The sequence below is a fragment of the Odocoileus virginianus genome, chromosome 1 (assembly GCF_023699985.2).
Source record: "Odocoileus virginianus isolate 20LAN1187 ecotype Illinois chromosome 1, Ovbor_1.2, whole genome shotgun sequence".
NCBI lineage: Eukaryota > Metazoa > Chordata > Mammalia > Artiodactyla > Cervidae > Odocoileus > Odocoileus virginianus.
The window spans coordinates 95,981,861-95,999,771 of NC_069674.1; the positions used below are offsets into that span (position 1 = coordinate 95,981,861).

General features: G+C 48.5%; 1 protein-coding gene across 12 annotated transcripts in view; it reads left to right on the forward strand.

Moving 5' to 3' along the window:
• Positions 1 to 15,143, forward strand: part of ICA1 (islet cell autoantigen 1) — a 163,776-nt gene extending 148,633 nt beyond the window's left edge. For 9 of the 12 annotated variants that reach the window (XM_020888190.2, XM_020888186.2, XM_020888183.2 and 6 more), the window contains 3 exons: positions 745 to 1,014; positions 12,074 to 12,160; positions 14,293 to 15,143. In XM_020888190.2, the coding sequence (XP_020743849.2) occupies positions 745 to 1,014; positions 12,074 to 12,160; positions 14,293 to 14,414 (479 nt within the window). In that variant the 3' untranslated portion in view covers positions 14,415 to 15,143. The remainder of the gene's footprint in view (positions 1 to 744; positions 1,015 to 12,073; positions 12,161 to 14,292) is intronic. The other 3 variants (XM_070471096.1, XM_070471086.1, XM_070471093.1) reach the window with 2 other exon arrangements.
• Positions 15,144 to 17,911: the final 2,768 nt, after the last annotated feature.

The window sequence follows — 17,911 nt, forward strand, 5'->3', positions numbered from 1 at the left end:
GCCCAAACTCCATGATCCCTTTTAGGGAATAGGTGTGGGTTGCAGGGTGCCTGATCAGCTTGTGTACAGTTCTCTGACTGGCTGATGGTGAGGTAACAGGGTGATGTTTCAGGAATCTCAGTCATCATCTGGTTCCAGCCTGTCTATGTGCTGGTGGTCAGCATGAAGTTAACTTCCTCCACTGGGTGGGAGTTCTAATATCTGCAAAACAACTCAAGGATATGGCTCAGGATATTATCTCAATAGCCCTTGAGGAGAAACCAAACGTCCTTGACTTTGTTTTATGACTAAGCTATTATGATTGGGTTGACCAAAAAGTTGTTCAGGTTTTTCTGTAAGACAGTGTGGAAAAACCCAAACTTTTTGGCCAACCCGGGGTCTTGTTTCATTATTCTTTGTTTCTGTTTCATTTTTGTGTGTTTTGTTTTTTTATGTTTTTTTACTTCTCTGGTTAAATTTGCTCTTTGATGCTCTGGGAAGGCCTCGGAAGCTTAAGCTTTTTTATAAGCAAGAGGCTTGGGGGTCATAGGGGGAGAGGGTGTGTCTGTCAACAGGAGGCCCCTCAGGATCTTGCTTGCTTTCAGTGGGAAATTTCTGAAAGGTTATAATAGGGTTAATTTATATTTAGATTAACTTTTTAAAAAAAATCTAGCTAGTCTGTCTCAGCCCAGCCCCTACTACATCTGTTCCCTAGAAGCCAAGCCTGTGGGAGTAATGTGTTTGTGCTCTTGTTACTTCAATCAGCTTGCCTGGGCCCAGTGGCAGGGACCCCAGAACTTGAAGGTGCTGACAGAGACGACCTGCTGCTGTTGAGTGAAATCTTCAACGCTTTCTCCCTGGAAGAGAGCGAGTTCAGCCAAGAGTGGGCCGCTGTGTTTGGAGACGGTCGGCTGAAGGAGCCGGCGCCCACTGCGGCCCCAGGAGAGCCGGACCCCAGGCCCCAGGCAGGCTCAGGATTCCTTCCTTCACAGCTTCTAGACCAAAACATAAAAGACTTACAGGCCTCGCTGGAAGGTATGGACCTCTGGGATTATAATGGGGTGGCGGCGGGGTGGGGGGTGGGGGGAGTTGTGGTGGTGATATATTGTTTGTTTTTTAATCCAAAGACCTATTTTTCTTTATCTTCTTTTTTGTGTTTTCTGAGTTTTATCTTATATCCAGTGTTGTTTATTTTTTGTTTTGTTTTTGTTTTTTTTATTTTATGTCCATTGACTTTAGCTGAAGCTTCAGAATCACATTCTAGCCTTAAGATCTGTATTAGGGTTTAAAATCCTCTCTGCATAATTTTCTCTCCGTACTAACACTTCCTATTAATCAGAGGCTAGAGGGGTGGTCCTCAGTCTTCCTGTCTTACTTTGATTTTAGGCTTTTTCATGGCACCCTGGAGAGGTCAGAGTGCCTTCACAGTCGTGGCCTATTCACATGGCCGTTCCTGCCCGGCCAGTGCCCTAGCTGAGTTCTGCCATATCCTCGTGAGACGACGTTCCCACAGACCTGGGGCTTTCAGCGTGCTTTTCCCCTCTCCCACCATGGCCCACCCCTTTCCTGAGTATGCCCTCAGCTCAGCCATTCCTGTCCTGCCTGAAACCCAACAGAAACAGAGTTTTCACACTGATCAAAAGTGATGAGACACCTTGGTAAGGGTCCAAGGTGCCCCAGAGCTCACATGCTGGTTCAGAGTTATTGATGTGCGGAGCAGATTAATTTTGAGTGCAGAAACTAACACTCAGGTTGAAAGTTAGGTTTTTAAGTTGGAGTTTCTAAACAAACAGACCTTGAGAAGGAAACCATTTCAGTATCTGAACACATTTTTGCTCTTTCCATGTTTTAATTATAAGACAGGAATCGCTGTTCAGAAGTTCTCAAAGTGTTTTGATTTTTCCATGAATTTAGGTTATCTCCTTAATAAACAGTGTGTTTATCTGGCACTTAGAGCTGAGAACAAACAGCAGAGCTGGAATGATTAAGTAATTATGGGCTATTAAAAAAAAAAACACTCAGGTCTTTGCAGATGAGATCATGGACATGGCAAAAGTTGGTGGGCAAGACCAAAAGAAAATCTCTCCTCTTTTTTATGAAATACGTGTTTCCTTTCATCTTCCTTTTTGAGTCCTATTTTGTAGCCATCTCGTTTATTCTCAGTAATGAGGCTAGAGATGAGAAGGATAACTGCAGTCCAAAACTACTTCTCTGCCCCGAGTCTCACCCCAGTTTCACCACCTCTTTTGCTGGAACCCCAGATGAACAAGGTTGCCAAAGACCAGGTTTCACCCCCACCCACCTGTGGTGGAGGCGCTAACAAGGCGTGGGAGAGTCGGGAGAGGCAAGACGGGAACGGGACCCACAGCTCAAAGCCCAGGGCTGGGCTGCTGGAGACCCTCCAGCCTTGCTGCAGGGTGAACCCCCCGGAGCCCCCAGCTTTGGAGACCGCTGGGCGCCTGCTGCCGCCAGGAGCCGCAGTGGCAGTGCTGCGCCTTAGCTGGGGTGGCTGAGCATCAGTCTCTCATGGGCATCTCGGGCTGACAGTGAGAACTCAGAGCTTCACATCCTCTTCCTGAGCGGGTGGAGCAAGACCTCAGCCCAGGCCCAGAGCACTGTCCCCGGAACTCTGCCCAAGAGCTGAGACAGAAGCAGCAGCCATGGGCTTGGCGCTTCAGACTCACCCCACGGCCAGGAGAAAGGCCCGCGGCCACACTTGGGGCTGAGGGGGGAGTTGGTCACACAGCATGAGAGATGCACGCTGGCACGACGAAACGAGAAAGACGTACTTTAAAGGGAAGACATTTATGTCTCAGGCAAACAGTTTCACTGGAGGTTGCCGCCCTAGTAGCACTGCAGCAAGATTCTTGTCTGTCCAGCAAAGATGTATTCAGTCCTCTGAGTGCCAGGCACTGGGGAATCACCTAAGAACAAAACAGGCAAGGCTTCTGCTTTCCGGGAGCTCACATTCTAATGGAGAGGAGATAATTGTGGTGCTGGAGAAGACTCTTTATTTAAAGTCCCTTGAACAGCAAGGAGATCAAACCAGTCAATCCTGAAGGAAATCAACTCTGCATGTTCATTAGAAGGACTGATGCTGAATGTCCAATACTTCGGTCACCTGATGTGAAGAGCCACCTCATGAGAAAAGACCCTGATGTTGGGAAAGATTGAGGGCAGAAGGAGAAGGGGATGACAGAGGATGAGATGGTTGGATGGCATCACTGACTCAATGGATATGAGTTTGAGCAAACTCCTAGAGATAGTGAAGGACAGGGAAGCCTGGTGTGCTGCAGTCCATGAGGTTGCAAAGAGTCGGACCTGAATGAGCGACTGAGCAACAGCAACAAAACATAATGAAAAAGCAAATCACATTGTAGGTTAGAAAGTTACCCATGATATGGAGAAAAGGAATAGCAGAGCCAGGGCTATTGTTGGGGGAATGGCAGAGCAGGTCAGGGAGAAAACTAAATGGGACTCTTACTGAGAAGATGAGATCTGAGCAGAGACTCGCAGGAGGCCAGAGAATTGGCCATGTGAAGATCTAGGCAGGGAAACCCCTGTGCCCAAAGGGAGGATGTGCCTGATACAATTGAGGGTCTGCAGGAGGAGCACTGGGGTTGGAGTGAGAAGGAGAAGTGCTTGGAAAGGAGATGGGCTGGGTCTTATAGGCCTTGTAGCCGTTGGAAGAACTTAGGAACCATCCTAGCTTCTTGGACCAAGGATGGACAAGATCTGGTTTACCATTTACAAGACCCATTCTGGATGCCAAAAGTTTCATTTCCTCTGCTGAGGTTCTGTCAGGATCAATGTTAAAGGAGTTATTTTGTAACCTCTGAGTTATCCTGTTTCCTTTGCATGTGTGTGTGCACCCACGCCCACACACTTAGTCACTCAGTTGTGTCCAATTCTTTGCGACCCTATGGACTGTAGCCCACCAGTCTACAGTGGGCTTTTTTGGGATTCTCCAGGCAAAAATATTGGAGTGGGTTGCCATTTCCTTCTTCAGAGGATCTTCCTGAACCAGACATCAAACCCACATCTCCTGCATTGGCAGGTGGATTCTTTACCACTGAGCCACCAGGGAAGCCCCAGTATTAGGTATTAGACTCACTAAATAATTCTCAGGAGAGACTCAAGTCATCTGAAGGAGCTTTCTACTTTTCCACAGATGTTGTCTTCTTCTCCCTGGGTTAGCCCCCACTTCAGAGACACTGAGGTCTAAAACTGATTTCCTTTATCATGGTAAAATAACAAGAACTAGCTCTCCATATGACACGCGCAGTGGGTCAAGCACTGCCCTGTGTGCTTTAGGTGTGTTATTTCATCCTCACCGCATCCTTCCCAGGCAGGCAGGCAGGCAAGCCCTGGTGTCATCTCCAACCTGCAGCCTGGGAAACAGAGAAACAGGGAGTAAGTAATTTGCCCCAGATTAGACCTCTGGTAGGAAGCAGGTCGGATTGTGGGCCTGAGCCCCTAGACTCCAGAACTGACCCTTTTCGCAAACCTGTGCTGTCGCCACCAAGTACCACATCTCTGATGGCAAACGTGATTCCCCGACGGGCTCCCTCAGGCCTTGCCTTGGGTGCTCCCCGAGGAGCCGGAGTTGCAATGACTGTAACCTTGGTCCTAGGCATCCTGGGTGCATATAGGGACCAGGGCAACCACACAGTCATGGAAGAGAGATGTGGGTGTGGGAAGGAAGGGTTGTGTCAACCACAAAAGTTGGGTGATGTTCCAGAATTTTGTTGCCCTTCAGTTGTTCAGTCACGTCTGACTCTTTTGTGACCCCATGGACTGTAGTCCGCCAGGCTCTTCTGTCCATGGAGTGGGTTGCTATTCCCTTCTCCAGGGGATCTTCCTGATCCAGGGATTGAACCCCTGTCTCCTGTGTCTCCTGCATTAAAGGCAGATTCTTGACCCACTGCGCCACCAGAGAAGCCTGATGTTCCAGGACAGAATATGTGCACTTGAGATCATCTCCACAGTCTTTGCCTGTGCCTGCCGTCGCCTCTCGCTGACCCTAGCACTGTCTTGCTTGGTCTGGCCACCACTGTTGTGGCTTTCTGTGAGGACCAGGTGGAGCTGCATCCTCGGGGTCCAAGGGTCCACAGGACAGAGGTGGGCAGCTGTCTGGACGCAGGCGCAGACCCCTAGGGATCTTTCCCCTCTATGCCCCCTCTGCACTGCCCCCTCCCTCACCCACCTTCACCTCCTCAGGCTTCTCCCCTTCTTCCTCTGATTCTCTTCAGCCTCCCTCTCCTCTTTGGCCTCCCTTTGCCTTGGGGAAGCAGAAAGAAAAGGGGAGGGGCGGATTTCATAAGAGAACAATTATATCTTCCTTCCCCACCTACTTCGAGCTCTAGAAGAGCAAGACAAAGGAACTTACATTTAGGATCAAGTTGTGCTGAAAAATGTGAAGGAGTCCATTTTAGTGAGGCTTTCTAAGCGTTTCTGAAGTTGTCAGCATGACAGGGGCCAGGGTTTTCTCTGTCATACAGGGATGAGAAACTGCACCTTCCTGAGGTCTCTTCCAGTGAGGAGAAAGGGGCCACCCAGAGGTGTGCCTGAGGCAGAGACCCGGCCGGGCCTTCTTAGACATTCTTCTCCATTCCCACCAGCATCAAGATTTAATTTAGAAATAGACGCTGATACTGAAAAGATAACCATCTGCTCAAAAGAAAGCCACCAGGACATCTTTTAATTTAGGATCCTGCCAATTTAGGCATCTTGTTCCAGAATCTCACAAACATACAGCCCTTTGTTCCTTCTGGATGTTCTTTTGTTTCAGCTAATCCGGAGGTGCTTTTGCCACCTGAGTGGGTTTCCATTTAAAGCCAATGTCATGTCAAGCTTAGCCTTATCTCAGATTCGCCTTTCCTTGAGCAGAGCTCACCTCTTGCTGTCCCTGGCTTAGCCTGGCTCGGGCCTCAAATGGAATAACGTGAAAGAAAACGCTGTGGGCTGCATTTAAAGATAATTTGAACAGAGAGCATGAGCCACTGGCGCTATTATTTGTTCCATCAAAGAAGCAGCACTTTCTAAACCTGTTAGGGCGCATCACCAGGTCTTGGCTAAATTCTTGCAGAATTTAAGTGCCTCTGTTAGTCCGTAGAAGGAACCTTGGTGACCATCTCCTCCACCCTCATTTTACACATGAAGGGTCCCAGAAGGGTCTGCTGACTTGCCCGGTTGTGGTTTTATCCACCACCCACATAAGGTTTAAACTCCTCTGCTTCTGTCCAGTTGCTCAGTCGTGTCAGACTCTTTTGCTTCCTGATGGACTGTAGCCCGCCAGGCTCTTTTGTCCATGGGATTTCCCGGGCAGGAATACTGGAGTGGGTTGCCATTTCCTCCTCCAGGGGATCTTCCCCAACCAGAGATGAACCTGTGTCTCCTGCATTGGCAGGTGAATTTTTTTTACTACTGAGCCACCTGGAAAGCCTCAGCTTGGCATAAATAAACACAAGCTACATGAAACTCCTCATCTTGGCTTTTGAGGTCCCTTAGGGCCTGACCCGGTGGCATCACTGCCCATACCCCCCATGGCTTTACTGAGCATGATTTAATGACATTGTTCTGCTGGGGACCATGTGTCATGTCTGACCTGGACTCCAGGGAGCCCGACTCTCCCCTCCCCCCAGAGCATTCCACCCACTTCACACTCGTGATGTTCTGATTGGCTAACTCCTCATCCTTCAGGTGCTCGTGTTCAGCATACCATCCAGGGATGCCCTCCGCAGTCAGTGTTGGCTATTTCTGCTCTCCATTCCCTTTAGAGCCAGTACTTAATCATTCCTCTCATTTCACCTCATTGTAAAATGGGTTGAATTTTCTGTCTTGCTTTATGTCATCATGGGCAGGGCCCATGTTTGTGTTGCTCCCTATCATATTTCCCAAACATAGCTCAGTGCCTGGAATCGATGTTCCAAAAAGACATCTGGGTGGATGGACTGATGGATGAGTGGATGGATGGCAGACAAGAAGGAAGGGAGAGACCAACTGACAATGCATCACTAATTGAAGAGAAAAAGGTCTGAAGACAGTCTCGGGTTGGTTCTCATGTGTGCTCAGTGATAGCAGAAATCCAGAATCATTGGATTATGGAGCGCCTGCCCCCTAACCTCTGTGCGCCCTGGTCTCACCCACAAGCTCCCGTTTTATCCATACAACAACCTCATGAGGCAGGAATTTTTACCTGCCCTTTGCCAGTATGGAAACTGGGGCTCAGAGAAGGTGTGGACGGCAGGCTGGTGCCTGGTCACCATGGCCCTGGTCTTCCCACATTCCCTGTCATGGCCAACCCTGTCCCAGAGCGCCCAGGGCTCTGCTTCTCAACCCAGCCTGGGCTTTGCCCTCCCAGCCAGTGAAATTACCCTCATGGTAAAGTGCTACGCTGGGTGGTGTTACTTTGGCTTCACTTGCTGCTCTAGCTGGCCAGTATTATTTCTGGCCGATTTATATTTTCCCTTATGTCAGTGAAGGGGGCAGGATTGCTCCAATAAAATTTTATATGTGTTTCCTGCAGACGGGGAGCTCACAGTTGACATATCAAAGGGGCCGAGAACTCGGCTTGTCAACTTGCCCCCAGAGCACTCAGTCTCGTCTGTCCCCACCCTGCACCACCCCATCTCCTGACACAGTTTCTCTGAGATGGGGAAGACATGCTTCCAGCCACACCTTCCCGTTAAAAACGCCTCAGCCAACGAACACCAACTGAAGAGCAGTTGATGGCAATTATAGGAATATTAGCAACACTGAGTTCTCTGTAAATAGCATTTTTTCCTGACAGAAGCCAAGACATTTGAAGTCTGGCTTGGCATTCCATCCATAATTACCCTAGTTGTACCCCTCCCCTAAAGAATTCCCAAAGCAATATGAGTGAGAGTGAAACTGCAGCCCAGCTGAGTATTTGCTTAAAACATACACATATGGGTTTCCCTGGTGGCTCAGTGGTAAAGAATTCACCTACCCATGTAGGAGACGTGGGTTCAGTCCCTGGGTTGGGAAAGATCCCCTGGAGAAGGAAATGGCAACCCACTGCAGTACTCTTGCTGGGAAAATCCAAAGGACAGAGAGCTTGGCAGGCAACCGTCCATGGGATCGCAAAAGAGTCAGACATGACTTAGCAACTAAACAACAGTGACAATATATACATACATAGCTGGGGTCACAACGATAACTTTTCCTCCCCTCATGTGCGAATAGTTGGGATTGTTCGATTTATGCTTAATAGGTGTTCGGAAGAGAAATTGTGGTTTGGCACACTGGGTGTTTCTGCTTCACATTGTGGGACAAAAGAACAGTGACACCCTGTGTCTTTGGGAAACTCTGAGGTCTACTTTCCCCATCATCTATCATCTTCGTCCCCAAAGGGGCAACGTCTTTATGCTCATCCTCCTCCATATCCTGTGCAGCAGAGAAGCCCCCAAGTCCGTAGATTCTCCATGTTGCCCTTATGGTTCCTGAGTGTTTAGGTGAGCAATATGCAGAACTCTGTAGTTACAAAGGAATCCAATTAGAAGACATTGTCTTTATAATAAAGACAAGGCTTCCCTTGTGGCTCAGCTGGTAAAGAATCCACCTGCAATGTGGGAGACGTGGGTTCGATTCCTGGGTTGGGAAGATCCCCTGGAGAAGGGATAAGCTACCCACTTCAGTATTCTTGCCTGGAGACTCCCCATGGACAGAGGAGTCTAGCAAGCTACAGTCCTTGGGGTCACAAAGAGTCAGACACAACTGAAGCAACTTAACACAGTCTTTATAAAGGAGCCTGCCGTTACAATCCTTTAAATGATAGGCTTTAAAATACAACTTGTATTTCTGGAACTCTAAAAATATGACTTGATATACAGATGTTCTGTTTGTTTATAACCATTTGGGAATATACCCATCATATACAGTGAGGGGGTCTGTGTTTTGACATGCGAATTTATTTCTGCTTCCTTGAGGAATGTGTTGTCTTATACTCTGAAAAAAGACAATGATTGAGCCTGACTCTTTTCCAGCATTCTCTGGAGCTAAATGTTGTGCGTGTTTTTGGAATGGGGAGAATTATCCCGTGTTCCCACTGTATCAGCATTTAGAGATGGGGGAGGGGTGGCCCTCCACACCTCTCACGTGCCTTTTCTTTGCATCCACTTGGATTCTCTCTGGAAGTGTGGGCCTCCCTGAACTCAGAGAGCTCAATGGGGTCAAGGAGCTTAAAGCTGCGGGAGCTGGGAGGTGGGTGCTCTCTGTTTCCGAGGAGGGCTTCGCTCCTTGTCCCAGCTCTGGCTTCAACAAGAGTGAACCTGATCCTGACGGGGATGGTGGCCGCGGCAGCTCCTTGGGAGCCGTCTGCGGCAGTGCCTCACACTGCACTCGCGTGAGGGTTGCTGAGGGTTGGCGGTTCCTCGGACTCCACCCCAGGGATTCTGATTCAGTAGGTGACGTCCCAGCTGCTGGGGCAGGCACCACACTTTGAGAAGCCCTGCCCTCAGAGCCAGGGGCCAGGCTGCTAGCATTGAGAAAAGGTTGTGTGAAGTTTCTGCCGAGCACAGGTGGATCTTGACCCTCAATGTCCAGGAGAGGTTTGTAGGGAAAGATGAAATTGACCCAGTTAGATGCTACCTAAATCTTTTAGCGTGATTTGGCACTCAGTGAGACTGCAATTTTAACTTTCCACATTTACCACTATTTATGTGATTAGGGTTTGGAAGGAAAATGCCCATGGGCCAATTTTCTAGGAACCAGGGAGGTTATGTTACTACTGGAGTACACCAAATACTGGTCATTTTTTAAAAATGGCTTTATTGAACTATAATTTACATACCATGATATTCACCCATTGTAGGAGAACAGTTCAAGGATTTCTGGTAAATTTATATTGTGTAACCATCATCACAGTCTAGTGGGAGAACATTTCCATTCTTCTAAAAAAGTTCCCTTGAAATCTGGTGCTTTTTATTGTTTGTGAAATATGTTAATAACATGTTCAAGGACCATCCCAATGAATAGCAATACTTTTTAAACTCTCTGTACTTTTTCAATATTGTAAACCCAATAAATAGGTCACAGGCTGCCTGTTTCATTTGTCCTTGGTTAGTCTTTATAGGGTTTTCAATGTGCTCAGTGGTAAAGAATCCACCTGCAAATGCCAGAGCTGCAGGAGACTTGGGTTCGATCCCTGGGTCAGGAAGATCCCCTGGAGAATGAAATGGCAACCCACTCCAGTATTCTTGCCTGGGAAATCCCATGGACAAAGGAGCCTGGTAGCACTACAGCCCATGAAGTTACAAAGAGACAGACATGACTGAGCACACATGTACACAGTCTCTATTTCTATGCTGCTTGCCTAAAAAGAAATAATTCAACCAGCGAGTATTAGGGCATCTCCAGTGGCAAGCATTGCTTTGCCATCTCTCAAAATAATGTTTCATAAGTGTAGTTCTCATGATTTAAGAGTTCTTCGATGGTTATCTTAATTTCAACACTCGTCATGTGCCCAGGAAGTGCCCTAAAGAATGTAAAGATGAATAATACATGGTCCCTGCCTTCAAGGGGCTCAGAACTCTAGGGGATGAGACAAAAGTACAAATTAGTCAACATCAGTTCAGTTAAGTCGATCAGTCATGTCCAACTCTTTGCAACCCCATGGACTGCAGCATGCCAGGCTAATCAATATACTATGCTTTTAAAGTGGGTCCCTTATTACAAATCTTAAGTATAGGGTAAACAAATAGTATTTCATCTTCTCATTTCTGTAGCATATGCCGAGTGAGTTTCTTGCCTCCGAAGTTGGTTTCACTGCCACAGCTGAACTCTACCATCCAAACATAGCATCCTTATCAGAGACAAAACTTTTTCTGTAGAAGACAGAGCATCTGTGAGCAGAGCATCGCAGTGAAAGGATATGGTTTTAACTATTTGGACCCCACAGTGATGCATCATCTGATGGTCTGTGTTTCACAGTGAGCATCACCAATGGACTCAGTCCACACACACCTACCTGTACCACATTAGATATTATGGAGCACATTGAAGAAACACTTTCTTGTCTCTTGGAGAAGACAGGGCTTACACATGAAGAATTAAAGCAGATGTGCAAAGAAATATATGGTAAAGTTCTAAATTACATGAGTCATGCTGAGACATCTAGCACAGAGAGTAAATGCTGGGGGGAACTAGGCTTGCTCCCCACCCCACAAAACAGGACTGCTGAACACCTCTTAATCATTAGCAGCAGGAAGAGCCCAAGGGGCCTTCAGAACATTGGGTTAGACAAGATCAGTGCCATCATAAGGATATGGCATCAAGTTAAGGCGGACATTCTTCCCTCTCATATATTTGGACTGGGCTGCCAATTATCTGTATTAACTAAACTTCACAATTTAAATTAGCTGTACGGAAAATAAATGAACTGGATCATATTGGAAATAGAGAAGACCAGTTGTTCACCAATTCTGTCATTGCATTTAATGGTGATCACTTTTTGTGACATGGGCACAAATCATGCCTATTTGTGACAGAAAAACAAGGCACTTGATTTCCTAGGAACACTATTGATAATCTTTGGTGTGACCGTGAAATGATATCAGTTGGTAAGAAAAATGGGTATAAAATCAGAAGCAAGAATGCTTTAACCTTAGCAATTTCTCATTTGCAGTCTTCCCCCTAATTTTCCATACTTTCAAGTTGGTGTTCCTTAGTCAGTTGTGTCCAACTCTTTGCCACCCCATGGACTGTAGCCCACCGGGTTCCCCTGTCTATGGTATTCTCCAGGCCAGAATACTGGAGTGGGTTTCCATTTCATTCTCCAGGGGATCTTCCAGACCCAGGGACCGAGCCCCAGTCTCCTGCATTGCAGGCAGATTCTTTACCATCTGAATCACCAGGGAAGCCCTTTTGAAGTGGGCAGGATTATACAAATCTACTCTCCCCTAAAACATATTCCAGATATGAGGCACATGAAAGAAGGGTCGCGGCACACCCAGCCTCCCCTCTCTTCGAAGGCCATCCTAGTTGAGAGCCACGTGTGTGCCGCACATGGAACTTACGAGATAGTGTGGCTGCTCTTCCCTAAGATCTAACGACCTCTGGTTTTGAACATTAGGCTGGTCAGAGAGCAGTGTCAGCCCTTCTCCTCCATGGCCGGCACCAAAGGCAAGCAGTCCAAATGTCAACTACCCTGCAGTGAAAGGTAATACATCATTCTCTCCCCCTTAAGTGACCGTCACCCTCCTTTCCATCGGCCTAACACTCTTTGCTTTATCTCTTTACTAATTTCCATTGGAGCACCTGGGATTCAGAGGCAGGGATACAAGGGCTGAGAGTTGTGCATGATCCTAGGTACTAACATTTTAACTTTTTCCTGGCTTAAGGTCCTCATTCATAATTGGCTCTATCAGATCTAATGAGGAGGACTCAGACATCTGTCTGCATGTGACCGGGTGTTCCCCAAGACTGGCTGAGAGCAGTAAGGGAGAAAATGGCCTCTGAGATTGGCGATCCTCAGCTGAACATACCATTGCTTCCACCAGACAAAGCATTTGATTAATGCTTTTTGCAAAGAGCCAGGTGCCTTAGTTGTCAAAAAAGGGCCTTTTAAGCTTGTGAAATCTACTCTCTTTTGAGACAGAACATCTGCCTGAGGAAGATCTCATCTGTTTTTGCATCTCTCTTCCTTTGGTCATCACTTTCCCTGTGTTGACCACAGGACGTTAAAGGAAATGTCAGTTTTATTATCATCAGAAAGCATTCCCTTGATGTTCTTTTAGGTGTTGTGCAAATAGTTGCACCTGGTTTTCCCTCCCACAGTGGAGGTCTGGGGAATGTGAGGATTCCCCTCCCCCCAAGTATAATCACCTGGCTACTCACAGCTGGGCCACACCCACCACTGGAAAGCCCCCCTGGGGAGGGGAGAGACACTGGCACTATCACTAAGATGTCCTGATACTCTCTATCAAGAACAGACTAATCCTCCAAAATCGGTCTTGCTCCATACAGTTTCTTTGTGTGACGTCCTACAGGACTAAAGAAAGACAAGTTATAGCCCCTTGAAAAAATAAATTGTCTCCCCCACCCCCACCAAGCTATATTGAGCTCTCTATAACGTCTCAGTTTATCATATCAATAAACCAAGTGTTTTAGGGGCTCACTGCACGCTGTGAAATTAATGTTACGAAGTAACAGCTTGCATGTTACTAACTACTCTTGTTTGCAATCGCTTATCTCTGTAATAGATGCATTGTTGTCTCATTATAAAGTAATATATTTACAAGAGACTGGAAAAACGATAAAGGGAGGGAAAATCAGAACTATAAAGGGATCAGTACACTGCCTTTAAGTGCCATTTTAGTGAAAAGATCAAAGGCCCTGTGTATGTTGGAATGGTCCCATCAGTACTCACCATCACACTATTCATAGAAGCATTTTTAGCAACTTGTCCTACCAGTATTTTTTGAGATTCTTCTCAACCAGATGGCACGCACATTCCTAGCTGCTTTTGGTTAGAAGGATAACCTGTCAGACATTTTCTTCATGTTTTTGATGGTCCCACCTGTTGGAGAAAGAAAAAAAAAGCATAGGTCATCCAAGTCAATGAACTTAGATTCTCATGTGGAACGATTTATATAGAGAAGAGCCCCCAACTTCTTTGTAAATCTCTTGCATCAGGCACTCTTTTAAAAATGCCTTCCTCATCTGGAAAATAATTGGGGTCTGTCATCGTGGCATTCAAGAAGTTAGGGCAGGTGGTTCAGTAAAAGAACACTTGAAGCAGGACTCTATGGAGCATGGAGGGTGAGAGGCTCGGGGGCAATTTAGAGCCCAGTGGGGAAGGGGAGGCCTGTCTAAGGCCCCCTTCCTTAGATGGGAAAGGGTTAAAGAAGACTGAAAAGAGTAATCACCGTATTTCTCTTGACCCAGCAGATTTGAAGATTCCTCCAGGGGACACTGGAAGGCACCTTACTTCCTGAGTCATTCAGTCTGGTTTCTGAAATGACTGCTATTTCCTGGTGGTGCTGAAGCACAGGGTCTGGGGTTTCAGGCAGCTCAGTGGGCTGTGGCCATCTGCTGGGTAGGGGTGCCGACTGGGGATTAACACAAGAGCTCACTGTTTGCGCAGATTTGTAAAGACCATGGTATAGAAATGTTACTCAGCCAACAAGCCAGTAGTGGGGCATGGAATACCCTAACAAGGCTTAGAGACCAAAAGCAGCAGGGTTTGTCTGACTGAGCATCTTCCGTCTTGAAGGTGCTCCTGGCCCTGAAGCCTGGCAGAGATGGGATTTAGCAAGGTGGCTGGGCTGATGTGTCCTCTTCTCTCCCCAGAGCCTGCCAAGGCCTCCTCGGACCTGACTGCCTGGTTCAGCCTTTTTGCTGATCTCGACCCACTATCAAATCCTGATGCTGTTGGGAAAACCGATAAAGAACATGAATTGCTCAATGCGTGAGCCAGCTGCCTCCGTCTGGGAGGAAGCCCACAAGTGGCTCCAGATCAACACGCCGGGGGGCTCACGGATGTAGGAAGTGATCAGTATGCTGTTTTAATATTTACGTGCCATTTTAATAAAATGAAAGGGTCAGAGGCCCTGTTTATATTGGTAGAATTATTTACTCTTATTTGGCATAAAGGGTGTCAGTGTGTTCTCTACGTGGTCCTGACAGTACCGGATGGTCTAGGAGCTGTGTCCAGGCCCATCAGTGGACAACTCCATCTGCTGACTGCTGTGGTGTCACCGGGTTGCTACAAAGTCCAAGTTCACATCATCAATCTACTTTGTGTTCGGTTGAAAGAAGGTGTCCTCCAGCTTCAGAGGCAGCAGGAGTCTTAGGAGGCTTAAGTACCTCCTTTTGTACCCCTGGCCCATGTCCTTCTTAGAGGGGGGCTGCAGGGAGACTCCCTCTTCCTGCCCAGCCACCTTCCAGCGAGCTACAGGTGATGCTCCGGCCAACTGAAGACCCCCCCGCCCCTGCCTCCTGGGCCGTGGTTCTCTCATGGGCAGAGGGACTGAGCTGGTCAGCGCTGCACAGACTGGTCTGTGGAAACCAGCCGTGTCTGCAGATCGCAGCTTTCCAGCCCTCTCCTTGGCTGGAATTCAAAAGCATGTATTTCTGGAGCCCCGTGTGACATTAACTGTTTGTTTTTTTTTTAATTAAATGGAAAAGATATTTGACACAAAGTTAATGAGTTTGTTGGGGGGATGAGGGGGTTCTGGGGGGGTTCTATGAGGTGGGGGGCTGGAGAGAGAGGAAAGAGACAGGTCCCGCCTGCATGAAACTGCCAATATGGCCCAGACCTCCCCCAGATACTGCAGTGGAGGCAGCAGGGTGGACACTTGGCTTACAGGGGAGAGCAGTTTTGCACCTGGGCACAAAACCCTGAATATTCAAAGGACTGAAGCTGAAGTTCCAATGCTTTGGCCACCTGATGCAAAGAGTTGACTCACTGGAAAAGACCCTGATGCTGGGAAAGACTGAGGGCAAAAGGAGAAGAGGGTGGCAGAAGAAGAGCTGGTTGGGTGGCATCACGAACTCCATGGACATGAGTTTAAGCAGACTCTGGGAGATAGTGAAAGACAGGGAAGCCTGGCTGCTGCAGTCCATGGGGTTGCAAAGAGCTGGACGCCACTGAACAACCACCCAAAAGCAACTCAGATAGGCCCATCCTAGTGAGAGGCTCCAGGCCTAGGGCCTACCTTCCCTCCCACAGCCCAGGTGAGGTGCGGAGTGAGAGTCCACACAGGTGCGCCGGCCCGCGTGGGGGTGGAGTCCGGGGCCAGCCCTGGGCGGTTCTGAGAGCTCAGCCAGGCTGGGGGGCATCCTCGGTCCCGGGGCCATGTCTCCAAGGGCACCGAGACACCAGACCTCCCTGCCCCGGGGTGCGCGGCCCCAGCGGCAGCCTCAGCGGCAACCCCAGCAGAACAGCCCAAAATCCGGGCCGCAGGCAGCCCTGCCTCCTTGACTGGAGGAGACGCAGGTAAGACGGCATCCGGCCCCTGGTGCGAGAGTGGCGGGTCCTGCTCCGCTCGCCTCTGGGCCAGACCAGCACGGCCGGCCATCGCTTTTGTTAGAATTTAGCAGATTCCTCAGCCACACACAGACACACACACACAAACACACCCTCGCTGGACCCCTTGGACCCCCTCTCCTCTCTAGGACTGTGCGTTTGCTGCTCACTGGACCCGGGACGCCCCATCTCCTTGCCCTCAGCAGCCTTCACGATGCTACCCGCTCCTTTTCCTTTGAGGAACTGCTGCTCCTCTCTCGCCCTGGCCTCCCGTCTCAGAAGACCTGTGCCTAAGTCTGCCACCGGGTGTTGCCACCCCACAAGACGACGGAGTCTCTTATCTCCCTAAATCGTCTGTCTCCCCAGTAATCACCCCTCTGGAGTCACCTTGTAAGCCCGGGAACTAATGATTGCTGAGGGAAGCTGCCCTGCGTGGAATGTTGATTACAGCCTCCTGGTTTCGTCCTGGGTCCCATTTGTTTGCAGCTATGAAGAGTTAACTCGGGAGGGCCTGACCACCTCATCCAGTCTAGTGGCCCAGGGAGCTCGATTGTCCAGGAACACAACGGTTGCAGCGGTTCTTTTCTGTTGAATAGATCACTGTAAATATTAACAGGTTGCATTTTTAAAGTTTGATCCGTGGGTGAAGGGGAGAGGAGGATTGTTTTCATTGGACAGGCTTTGCTACAATTAAAAAAAAAAAAAGCAGTTTTATCCCTGGATTTTTACATTTTTGCTAAAAACAAACAAACAAACAAACAATAAACACTCATTCCCTTTTCTGTCTGCAGTCCACTTGGCCAGGTTCTTGATCCCTCTTGATAGGTGTGTTTTGATCCAGGCTCACACAAAGCCCCTTCGACCACCTCTCCAGTCTAAGGAGAAGCAGCTGCTGTCTAATTCTCTTTTAAGTGGCCCGTGTGTGGCCCTGCCCCGGGGCTTCCTCCAGGGTCTGCCTCAGGCCGGGCTGTCTCTGTCTAGAAGTTGAAGGCACCTCCCCTCTTCATGCCCGGGTCTTGCTTCTCCTTAATTTTCATCCTGTGTCGTGAGGCCGCTCTGAACCCTCAGGGACACCAGAGAACACCTGGTTCTTGGGAACTTCCCATCCTTTGGAGATGTTCCCCTCCCCACTCCCCCTGCTCCCACCAGTATAGAAAGAATATTCACATTTATGGGAGGGAGTCAGAATGTTTCTATTTTCTCCTCCTTTCCCTGGTTAGCTTAGGCTTTGGTGCATGTTACAGATTCATTTGCCTTCAAGATGTAATTTTAGAAACATCAGGTGATTTTGAGTTCTGAGGGAGGCAGAAAGGCATCCGTCAGCTCGAGGATTAGAAACGCTCCAGCTTAGTACCAGCACTTATTGTTGTCGGAGGTTGATGCCCAAGAAGATGTTACCTGCTCAGAACTGGCAGCCTTGGGAGCCCTTGGGAGCCCGGAGTTGCCAGTGGGCATACAGGGTCATCGTGTTGTGGGCAGTGTTGACACTGGGCGTGGGGCCAGGGCTGAGCCCCCACCTGCACCCCGAAGCTGCCATGTGGGTTAAATGGCACCCACCAGACCTCTCCCGTTCATGCTTTGGCTCCAGGAGCCAGCTAACTAAACGCCATGCTTTTCTCTCTGAGACCCCATTCCAAGGGATTTCCTGGCAGTGGCTTGGGGCTACCTATTAGCACTATTTGATTTTGCCAGTATGGCGAAGTTGCTCCTGTCTTTGTGATCAGCGTGTCCTCTGGACTGGCCATGGCAGTTAAGGCTCTGCTTTGGTTTAAACCATCTCCCAGTCCCGTGACTGGCATCGGTCATAGTGTAATGCTGTAGGTGTCTTTATTGTTGTTGTTCAGCAGCTATGTTGTGTCCCACTCTTCACGACCCCATGGACTGCAGCACTCCAGACCTCCCTGTCCCTCACCATCTCCCGGAGTTCGCCCAAGTTCATGT